Source organism: Sinocyclocheilus rhinocerous, unplaced genomic scaffold, assembly GCF_001515625.1.
Source record: "Sinocyclocheilus rhinocerous isolate Xijiao unplaced genomic scaffold, SAMN03320098_v1.1 scaffold1338, whole genome shotgun sequence".
Lineage (NCBI taxonomy): Eukaryota > Metazoa > Chordata > Actinopteri > Cypriniformes > Cyprinidae > Sinocyclocheilus > Sinocyclocheilus rhinocerous.
The window spans coordinates 730,893-741,623 of record NW_015632722.1 but is presented as its reverse complement, the minus strand read 5'-3'; the positions used below and the strand labels follow the sequence as shown (position 1 = coordinate 741,623).

General features: G+C 37.7%; 2 protein-coding genes across 4 annotated transcripts in view; one reads left to right on the top strand and one right to left on the bottom strand.

The window, feature by feature from the left end:
* The window catches only part of LOC107742849 (cAMP-regulated phosphoprotein 21-like), a 12,204-nt gene extending 4,378 nt beyond the window's left edge, over window positions 1-7,826 (top strand). For all 3 annotated transcript variants that reach the window (XM_016555909.1, XM_016555908.1, XM_016555910.1), the window contains 16 exons: window positions 707-815; window positions 1,582-1,660; window positions 1,741-1,800; window positions 1,882-2,019; window positions 2,096-2,195; window positions 2,332-2,430; window positions 2,512-2,549; window positions 4,051-4,107; window positions 4,463-4,635; window positions 5,075-5,185; window positions 5,288-5,436; window positions 5,832-5,912; window positions 6,401-6,631; window positions 6,718-6,796; window positions 7,101-7,216; window positions 7,309-7,826. In XM_016555909.1, the coding sequence (XP_016411395.1) occupies window positions 707-815; window positions 1,582-1,660; window positions 1,741-1,800; window positions 1,882-2,019; window positions 2,096-2,195; window positions 2,332-2,430; window positions 2,512-2,549; window positions 4,051-4,107; window positions 4,463-4,635; window positions 5,075-5,185; window positions 5,288-5,436; window positions 5,832-5,912; window positions 6,401-6,631; window positions 6,718-6,796; window positions 7,101-7,216; window positions 7,309-7,527 (1,839 nt within the window). In that variant the 3' untranslated portion in view covers window positions 7,528-7,826. The remainder of the gene's footprint in view (window positions 1-706; window positions 816-1,581; window positions 1,661-1,740; window positions 1,801-1,881; window positions 2,020-2,095; window positions 2,196-2,331; window positions 2,431-2,511; window positions 2,550-4,050; window positions 4,108-4,462; window positions 4,636-5,074; window positions 5,186-5,287; window positions 5,437-5,831; window positions 5,913-6,400; window positions 6,632-6,717; window positions 6,797-7,100; window positions 7,217-7,308) is intronic.
* Window positions 7,827-8,584: 758 nt separating this feature from the next.
* Window positions 8,585-10,731, bottom strand: part of LOC107742848 (cysteine and histidine-rich protein 1-like) — an 8,632-nt gene continuing 6,485 nt past the window's right edge. Inside the window, exons 5-6 of the mRNA XM_016555907.1 lie at window positions 10,407-10,573; window positions 8,585-10,321 (exon numbers count right to left, since the gene is read on the bottom strand). Of these exons, the coding sequence (XP_016411393.1) occupies window positions 10,097-10,321; window positions 10,407-10,573 (392 nt within the window). The 3' untranslated portion in view covers window positions 8,585-10,096. The remainder of the gene's footprint in view (window positions 10,322-10,406; window positions 10,574-10,731) is intronic.

Here is a 10,731-nt window from a genome sequence, read left to right as displayed (position 1 = left end):
TGATGCCCTGTCCGGCCGGAGCGATGAGACAAAAACATTAAAACCCATTATAAACGAGGCATTTGTTGCATCCAGTGGGGACATAATTACGAATTATAATGACTTATACTGTCTTTTTACGCATTGCATCGCGCCGCGTAAAGTTCAAGTTCAAGTTCATTTCGCTTTCACAACAAAACACAGCGTCTTCACGACATGGCGGCAGCAACAATACTACAGCGAGAATAAAAGTTATGCCTTCTTTCTTTGCGTGAACATTTGGGCGGCGTTATGCAAATCTTCCCACATCGTGACGTAGACATGTGGGGGCGTGTTAGAACGAGCCGTTTTAGGTAGGCGTGGTTGACTCTTAACTTTTATAAAGAATATCTCTTTGGATTTGAGACTTTAGTCTTTGCAACTTTACAGATCTTCTTTATGCACCAAGAGCTTGTGGTGCATAAAGTTTGAATTGAAATCGCATCATATGACCCCTTTAAAGTTAATTTCAAAAGTCTAGTAGACCTGATGGATAGGACATATGTAAGTGAATCAAAACTGTAACCACTGTTTTGGTTAGTGTTTAAACGATAAGAGGTTTCCAATGGTATATACTTCAATCATTATACTTAGTCCCCAAATCCTGAATATGCAGTTACATCTATTACATGCTTGAAGTGAATGACTGATAGAGTTTGTGAAGGAGTTCTGTTCTGTCTTGTCCTAGGAAAAAGAGAGCAAGACAACTGTATCTAGTAACCATGGTGACAGTCCTGCGTGCAATGAGGAGGAAGAGGCAACAAACATCACATCGAAAAAAACAAGTTTATCTAAAGGTATAATTTGCATTGCATGTAGGTATTTGTGTGTCATATTTGCACAAAATATGTGCACATTAAATACACACATTTTAACTAGGGCTATGATGACAAATATGGCATCAATTTCTGAAATGAATGTGGGATGTTTAGTGTAAAAAAATAAGTATAATAAAAAATATATAATTAAATTTTTTTTTTAAATAAGCTTCGGAATGAGCAGATATTTTAATTTAAAATATACTTCCTTTGTATTGATTCTAAATTAATTTGATGATATATGCACAACTGTTCAAAAGTTTGATGTTGGTAAGATTTTTAACGCTTTTGAAAAAAGTTTCTTATGCTCACCAGTGCTGTGTTTATTTGATCAAAGTAAAAACAGTAATATTGTGAAATATGTTTGTGTTACTTCAGGCTTCAGGGTCACATGATCCTTCAGAAATCATTCTAATGTGCTGATTTAGTGCTCAAGAAGCATTTCTAATTATGTTGTGTTAAAAAATAGAAGTCTTCTGAAACATTCTGAATGTCTTTACTGTCACTTATGATAAATGTATGCATCCCCACTGAATAAAAGTTTTAATTTCTTTCAAAATAAAACAATTCAGTGACCCCAGACCTTTGAACGGTAGTAAATAGTTATTACTTTTAATAGTATTTGCAAATACGTGCAATTAATTGCAGAAAATGGTGATTCATTTATTTTTATTTATTTGATTCAAAGTCCTAATTTTAACTTGCGTATGAAAAATGCAATTCTGTGCATGCTTGTATCTTTTAGAGCCCAATCTGGAGTACACCGACTCCACAGGCATTGATCTGGAGTTGTTTTTAATCACTACTTTGAAAAGCAGTCCCAGGTGGGTAAAAGTTTGAAAATATTCCTTCATTCTCCTCCTTCCATTTGTGCTGAATCAGTTTTTTTTTTTTTTGATTGCAGGGACAGACTGATGCTTCTAAAACTCGAGCAAGACATGACTGACTTTATGACAGACAACAGGTACCATTCCATGCATGCTTTAGAGATATACATAGAACATGTTTGTAATGTGATATAATATGTCTCTCTCTCTCTCTATAGTTCCTATAAAAAGTTCCCTCAGATGTCCTCATATCACAGGATGCTGGTCCACAGGGTTGCAGCTTATTTTGGTCTGGAACACAATGTGGATCACAGTGGAAAAGCGGTTATCATCAACAAAACCTGCAATTACAGGATGTATGTGTCTGTTTCAGAGATTATATATGTACATTTGATGAAGGAATGGATGTGAGTATAACATGATGTATTTCAGACCAGAACATCGGTTTGCTGAACATGTTCAGGAGGAGAAAACAGAGGAAAGAAGATCAATACTGAAGAGAGACACCAGTCAGGAGAAAGAAGACAGTCAGGTATGGACAAATACACACTTCACTGACCCCTGACATTACCACTAGGGTACAAAAGAGTGAACAATAGCTCCTCTAATAGCTCTGATCTTTCCGGCTGGTTAATTTGTGTCTGCACATCTGCTGTTGTTTTTTATAGCTGAGGGTTCCATCTCTCAAAGAACAAATGAAGAGCAAGTCAATAGAGGAGAGAGAGGAGGAGTACCAGAGAGTCAGAGAACGCATATTCTCACAGGATGTAAGAAAACACTTACTTAAAAAGCACAAACAGTAGAACAATAAAGCTTGGCCTCTGATTTTGTGCTCTTTTATTTTTCAGTCTACTTGTCTTTCGCAGAGTGTGTATATTGAGACCAGGTAAAAATCTTTTATTTAAATATTTATACAAGAAATATACAATTATTTATATACTGTATATATATATATATATATATATTCAAATAAATATAATATTATTTTACATGGTTAAATATTTTTAATATAATTTATTATGTAATATAACACTGTTTTGATGGTCCACTATAAACATTCTACTAACTATACGTAACTTTTCAACTACATGTCAACTACATGGTTTCACTGCAGTGGTTCAGGCTGTAGGATTGGCAGAAGACTAAAGAAACGTTATTAGCTCGATGGTATAAAACTGTACATTTCTTGTCTATTACCACCCACTGCTACTTATACCAACAAAGGAAATAAGTGCAGTTAGAATAGCAAAATATATGGGAGATTGTTGCTATTGTGTGACTATATTGTATTGCAGTAGGTAGCACTTCAATGTTAATGTTGATTCAAGAATAGTTAGCACGTAATTTATATTTGAAATGGTTTAATAGTATTTCACTCTGGTTACACTTGAATTGGTTACAAAATAAATGAAGGATGATAAACATATACAGTTAATTGTACCCAACATGTACATGAAACATACAATCTTCTTTTATCCCTTCCTTGACCATGTAACTAAAAACCAAATCTGAGACATTCAAACTGACCAATTAGCAGATTACAGCATTCCCCACTGTGCTAAAAGTGTGACTATTGGTAGACCCCCAGTGTATACACATCTTGGCACCTCTATGTCTTCAGGAATGCCAAATAGCCCTTTTGTTACAGAAGATAGGTTTGGGACAGGAAAGCAAAAGTCTTTGATCATTTTCAACCCTACATGGTTAGTATATGCTAACTGTATCTTTGCAAGTACATGTCAACTTATTCTATTAACCCTAACCTAACAGTCTGCTAATACATTAATGAGAGTTAGTTGACATGTGTATGCAAATTAACGAGAGTTAGTTGACTTGTAGCTACTTACAGTTAGTAGAATGTCTAAAGTTGGACTATCAAATTAAAGTGTAACCTGTAATATAAATACAAACTTTGTAAAGCAAAAAATGTAATCAGTAGTTTGTAAACCACCTTCGCCTACATCCTACGTCATCCGCTGGAACGCCAGTCTCTCATGTACACGCATACAACAGTTAGCGGAAGCTAGAGATTATGGTTTATAAAGTTTTATATATGGATATTTTTCTAACACAAACGCATCGATTCACTTCAAAAGGCCTTTAAAATCTCAAAAGGGTTCAAAATTTCGACCACCATTCACTGTCATTATAAAGCCTGGAAGAGCCAGGACATTTTCTAATATAACTCCGATTGTATTTGTCTGAAAGAAGAAAGTCATATACACCTAGGATGGCTTTAGTGTGAGTAAATCATGGGTAATTTTCATTTTTGAGAGAACTAACCCTTTAAATACGTAATTTTACCAGTGTAATTATTATAAATCAATGAACTGATTTCAACTGTTCTCTTCTTTTATTTCTGTTTTTGTGTGTGTGTCTGTTTGCAGAGGTCTAGATGACAGCAGTATTCTCAGTGAGACCCAGAGAAGACGGCAGCTATTTAGGTGAGAAATTATTTTTCTTCATCATCCGACCTCTGAAGGTTTGTCAGAACAGAGTGTTCTCTGAGAGGCTAAGCTTTTGTGATTGGCTAAAAAAAAGGCTGCTCCCCTGACTCAAGGGCTGTCACAAACACGGGTGTTATTTCTCATGACACCTATTTCAGTAATAGCAGGGACATTTAAAGTGTTGTATTCCCCCAAAAAATCAAAACAACTTTTTTTTTTTTTCTTATTTCTGAGCTAAGAAAATGTAACTCAAACAACTTTCAGCAACTTACTTAGATACATTTAGAGATATATTTAATATCAAATATCTTGCAAAAACTAGGCACAAAACATGTTTCTGCCATCTTGACAGGGGTAACAGGGATGGCTCAGGACGGCTGTCCGGCAGCAGGCAGAGCAGCTTTGAACTGGACTCTCATTGGAATGACCCTCGACCTTGGAGCAGCACAGATTCTGACAGCCCGACATGGACCTCTAAATCTGCACACGCTCGTTCAGACAGCAGCTCCAAACTCTGCAATGAAGGTGCAAAAATAACATCAGCCTTCATGTCCATGTCAGAAAAAAAAGATAAAAAAGGCCACAAAGCCAATCTGGGTGTTACTCTGGGCACTAGTTATTTGGAGCGGGGCTTAGAAGTCTAATAAAAACGCTTTTGTTTTATATTCTTTTCAAATTTAACACAAAAATCTAATTATGTTTATTAGCATAAAATTTAAATGTTCTATGTAAAAAAAATCACACAAAATGTCTTTAATTTGTCTCCCTTTTGCTTTAATGACAGTGGCACTTGAGTTGCATGAACTCTGCAGGTTTTCGTAAAACCTGATGATGCTCTCCAGCATGATTTGAGTGACATGATCAGTGTCACAAATATTCTTATTTGATTAGTGAACTAAAAATAGTGCAAAATCCCTCACAATGTTTCTGACCTGCCATTGTTTCTGTCTGATCGATCTAACAGTGTCTGAGTCAGCTCTATCATACGCTCCACCCAACAACAGCCTTGCTTACATTATTGTGCCTGCTGAGTCATCAATACCGCCTGGGAGCATCTTATTGAATCCACATACAGGTACACATACATACACTCACAATTCCCAGAGTAGAAGATGACTAATTGGTTCAAACTGACTGTATACACACTTTCTCATCCAACTATGGATATCTCTTTTAGGGCAGCCATTTCTGAATCCTGATGGAACTCCAGCTGTTTACAACCCGCCAGTAAGTCAGAAGCCATGTAACCAGCTTAACCCAGTACAGTCACAAGCCCCGCCCCCTCCACCTCAGCAGCAGCCAGTAGCAAGCCATGGTGTCCCACAGGTAGGTGAAACATAATAGAGACTAGTGGTGCGCAGTGTATCAATACCATATTGCTTATCTGACTTTTAATATTTTATTTATTGGTTGATATGGGATATTTATTCATGCTCATTTGCCTTATTTTTACGTTTACCTTTGCTTTCATCTAACGCTAACTTTAAGTTCACTCTTAACAACACACAAAAATTTAATAACACTGTTAAATGTAATTTTTTTAATCAAATATCAAAATGAATATCAATTTCTCATTCTGCACATAATAATGAGGCTGTTATTACAGAAACAAACAGATTCTATTTCTGTAGAACAGATGCCAAAATATGTATTTTATTTAGGATATTTTTTTTTTTTTAAATCAACAAAATTCACAATCTGCCCTCTCATTTTTGGTTTAGGTTCAATACTCCTCTGTGACATACCTTTCACCTCAGCAGTTAAACATTTCTACCTCCCAGCAACACCCAATAGAACAGACTGTAAGTGAGGCATAAGTATTAATATAATCTAGTTATTTATCTAGTTATCTAATATTTTTTATATTTATATTGTTATTTGCATAAAATATTTAGTACATACACTACCATTCAAAAGTTGCAAGGATGCATTAAACTGATCAAAAGTGACAGTGAAGACATTTATAATGTTGCGAAAGATTTCTATTTTGAATAAACAATGCTCTTTTGAACTTTCTATTCATCAAAGAATCCTGAAAAATGTGACACCGTAGACTGGAGTAATGACCGCTGAAAATTCAGCTTTGCCATCACAGGAATAAATTACATTTTAAAATATATAAAAATATAAAGCAGTTATTTAAAGTTTTACTGTATTTTTGATCAAATAAATGCAGCCTTGGTGAGCATTAAAGACTTCTTTTAATAACATTTTAAAAATCTTACCAACCCCAAACTCTTGAGCGGTAGTGTTGATAACAGTACATGACAAGCCTATTTTTGATTCTTAGAGGGAAGACATTACTGCTAAGTTTGGTCACATGACCTTGAGTCCCCAGTCCTCATCAGGGGATCTTCCAGATATGTCCTCATTCTACATGCAAGGAGCTCCACCCACACACAGCTATGCTCTGCCCCACCACAGTTACGCTCCGTCTCACCATTCAGACAGTTACATAACCCCTGGAATGACACTGGCTCCTCCCACAGCCCCGCCTCCTCAGAGTCAGCAGAGCAGCCAGGTACTTCATCACAAATGAGTAATGAGATACGATGTAATGTCACACTGTATGTCTAATTATGAGTCAACTCTGGTCTCCCCTCTTAGGTTTCAGTGTACAGTTACCCTGTTCAATGTCCCAGTGCATCTCAACAATACGCAGCAGCCAGTTACAATGCACAAACAGGTACACATGAAGCCTCTCTGCATTCTTTACGCCTGAGTCTCACAATAGTAGGGGAGGGGGCCGTTACACTGTAAGAGATGGTAGCACTGGTCTCACAGTGAACCGGTCTCTTTTCCTGCTATTCACTTCAGCTCTCATGAGACATAGATATAGACGGTTCAAGTATTGTGTGTACATGCATAAAAATTCATGAATAAATAACCTTTAGCATATGTGATAGTGCTTTACTGACTGTCATTTTGAGTCCATAATTACTATACAATTAATAAAATCTCACACATACTTGTCAACATTTTTTTAACAGTATACCCGCCTGTTATGTCAAACCAACAAGGCTGCCCAGGCATGATGGGAAGTCAGATTCTGCCCCAAACACAGCCTGGCATTGTGGGACCTTACCCATCCGTATCCTCCTATCAGGTACTGATGCAAAAAAAAAAAAAAAAGGGAAATGTAGTTCTGAATTCTGAATTATAAAATGTATGTATATGTGCTTTCTCTCTTGTAACAAGGTATCACAGCAGCAACAACAACAACAACAGTCCTATCCTGCAATGCTGGTGTCAGGACAAAGTGGTCAGACACCGTGTTTGGTGCCCCCTGCTGGAGTTCAAGTATACCGCAGCTCTTTGGCCCCTTCTTCCCCTCCACTTAATGTGATGGGGGTTTCCTTCCAGTCAAGTAGCTGCAAAAATGGCTGTAGCCTTAATCAGAACCAGTGCTGGTACTAAGAGACACTATGGGTTCACATATAGTGTTGATATGAATTCATATGCATTCAGTATTTGTAGCTACACAATAATGTTCCCTACAGTCTGTAGCACTCGAGTCTGATGATAGCATCCTTCAGATTCAACCTTTTCTACTTTGTCAAAAATGTTTTGAATTTTACTTTACATGTACATCGATAGCATCATGTTTAAATTGCTATTAGAGCATAATTTATACTATTTATATTATTACTTGTGTTTTGCTTAATATGGATAAAATGTTATATTTGAATGGTAATACTGTATTTATCTTGTTTATAGAGGGCTATATTACATAAATTGGGAATGAAACTAGATTCGGTGTTCTCAGTTATCAAAACAGTATATTAACCATTTTAAAAGAAATTTTGGTTTGTTTGTTTTTCAGAATTTTATTAGGATGTAACATTTTACCAGACTGGACAATATCTAAGTGGCAATTCCTAAATATATGGCCATTTAATTGGTAATCAGTTTGATGGCTTATTGTATGTTTTAATCACATTCATAATAGAGTCAGCTGATGTTCTCATGGGCGTTTTATTGGTGTTGCAGACATCTTACATTGACGTTGGCCTTTTCAGACATTCAGGGAAATGTAACTAAATTTTAGGTGAGTCATTTTGATTAAATGAGTTTGATTACGATTAAGATGTAGGCCTAGAACTTAATATAACGCCCTTATACGTTTCTTATAACGTTGCTTATAAGAGAACACTACAATAACCAAGCATTCTTTTAAGATTAATCGTGAACGAATCATTCAGACAGAATGAATTGCATTATTGAACAGATCCGACTCGGAACGATTCATTCGCAAATCGGACATCGATATTTATCACGTGAATTTTAAGAATCGTAGAGGAGTCCAGTGAAATTTTACTGATAAATCCTGTTCTGCCCGTGGAGATTACCTTCCGATAAACGTGTGTTTTCTCTCAACTGTGTTTAGAACGTAATTTGTTCGCGATTCAGTTTGATTCATTCGGACAGACAAATTTTCCCTTTTGTGTTCCACAGAAAAGGTGTAGAACAACACGAGGGTGCGTAAACGATGATATAATGTTATTTTTGGGATGTAAATTGTCCCTTTAAAAAAAAAAAAAAAAACACGTGGTCTGTTACCCGCGTGATATGTTGACCTACAGTAAATTATTGTTTTAAACATGCATTTATCAGAAAATAACAGGTTTCCTAGTGGAAAACAAGTGTCAACTCAAGTAGTCAAGAAAGAAAGCAGTGACAAGTTTAAATGAGCTTTAATAGAAAGGCACATATACAGCCAAAGAGAGAATTAAAAGCTCTTAAATGCAGAAACAGTTTAAAATAAACTCCTCTAATCAGAAGTGAGTCTCTGCCAGATCAGTTTAACTGTTTGTTGTTCTGTCGTTCATGAATTCAAGTATGTCAAAACTAAGTCACAGCCGCGTTTATCTGAACTGAGATCCGATTACCCCATTGGCTCTTTTGTAACCCCCAGCTTTGTGTGTGTGTGTGTGTGTGTGTGTCTGTGCAATTTTAATGAAGGTATGAAAGGTAATTTGTGTGCCTATATGTGGATGAGGGTGGAAGAAGGGAAGGGGTCTGTAAAAATGGCTCACAATCAGATCTTTCCAGTCTTGCAGTGCTGAGTGAGTGAGAAATGTCTGTTACTTCATTAATTAATGCAGGTTAAACAAAAGCAATAAATATAAATATCTATAACCTGACATCATGATGTGAGAAATGTTCCAGGGGGGTTAAACGGGGCCAGATAATGAGGAAAACAATTCACAGGAGGGGGAAAAAAGGCAAGATTCACAGGTTCTTAAATAAATGTGTTAATAAGGTCAAACTTAAGTTAGATTACAAGGCTATGATGCTACGCAACTAAAATTGGGTGTTCCAAAGAGAACACTCGAACACTAAAAACATGCAAATCGCATCTTCCGGGTTGTGATTTCAGCAGCCATTTTGTTCATCTTAACTGTACTGCTGCGCTTCAATGAAAATGGCCACCTTCATATACAAAAATACACTTAAAGCAGTCGCGGCCGCTGCGCCGCAGCATCTGTGTGCGTAAGCCTTGAGAGGAAGGTCTGAAAACTGTGAAAACACACAAACGCAGAGTTGAACGCTGCCTGAATGATTGGTTGCACTACACCTGTCTCTATCTCTAGCACTCGCTCAGCTTCGTTCCTTATATCACTCATACTGTTGGTCTTTACTGACTGATATTCATACAAACAGGCCCAAAAAACACACAAATACAGTCCCAGATCCTTGGTGTTGTTCATTCAGGCCTGTCCTGCTCTGCCAATGAGACATCAGCAGGGGTGACTTTTTTTGTCTGTAGAGGGTCTGAAAGCTAACAGCAACAACACACACTCACACACACAAACAAACGATCTACTGCAGTACTGATGGGCCGTATTCATCCTTCTTTTGCTCCTGTAGAGGTATCTGTGGTTCAGTGGTGCTCATTTCCCCTCTTTCGCTTTTCCTTTGTTCACACCATCCCCTCCTCCTACCGCCGTCTGATCCGTTTCTTCCATCCCGTCGTCTCGTGCCTCTATTTCTGGATCTGAAAGATGAAGAGGCGGAGGTTGATGTTTTTGGCAGCCAGCAGCTTGTTGCACTCCACGCTGTCGTTGATGGGCAGCAGGGCGTACTCGGTTTCGTTGGCGTCGTTGGAGAAGACGTGGTGCTGGATGACGGGTTTGATTTTCACATCATCGTACGGGCCCTTCAGGAGCAGGAAGGAGCACTCCAGTGCAGAGTTCACTTTGCTCTTCAGGATGAGCTGGAAGGAGAGCGTGCGTTTGCAGGACAGGTTGGGCGCTCCGAGTGCACTCCAGTGCAGAGTTCACTTTGCTCTTCAGGATGAGCTGGAAGGAGAGCGTGCGTTTGCAGGACAGGTTGGGGTTGCGCTCCGAGTCATTGACCCGCCCCTTCAGCACCCAGGTCTGGTTTAGCACTGTGAAGCGTGGTGTCTCGTAGTACAGTCGCGTGATGAAGTCGTCGGTGCGGTACGGCCGGAACTGCACCTCTGGAGCAAAGACGAATGAGATTACAGGTTATCAACTTCAGCCCAGATTTCTGTGCTTTAAATTAAGCAATTTTCCTGTAGTTGTATAATATTCAAGTTCTAGAGCCACGTTAAAGAACCAAAACAAGAATAGTTCTCCCCAAAAATGAAAATTTACT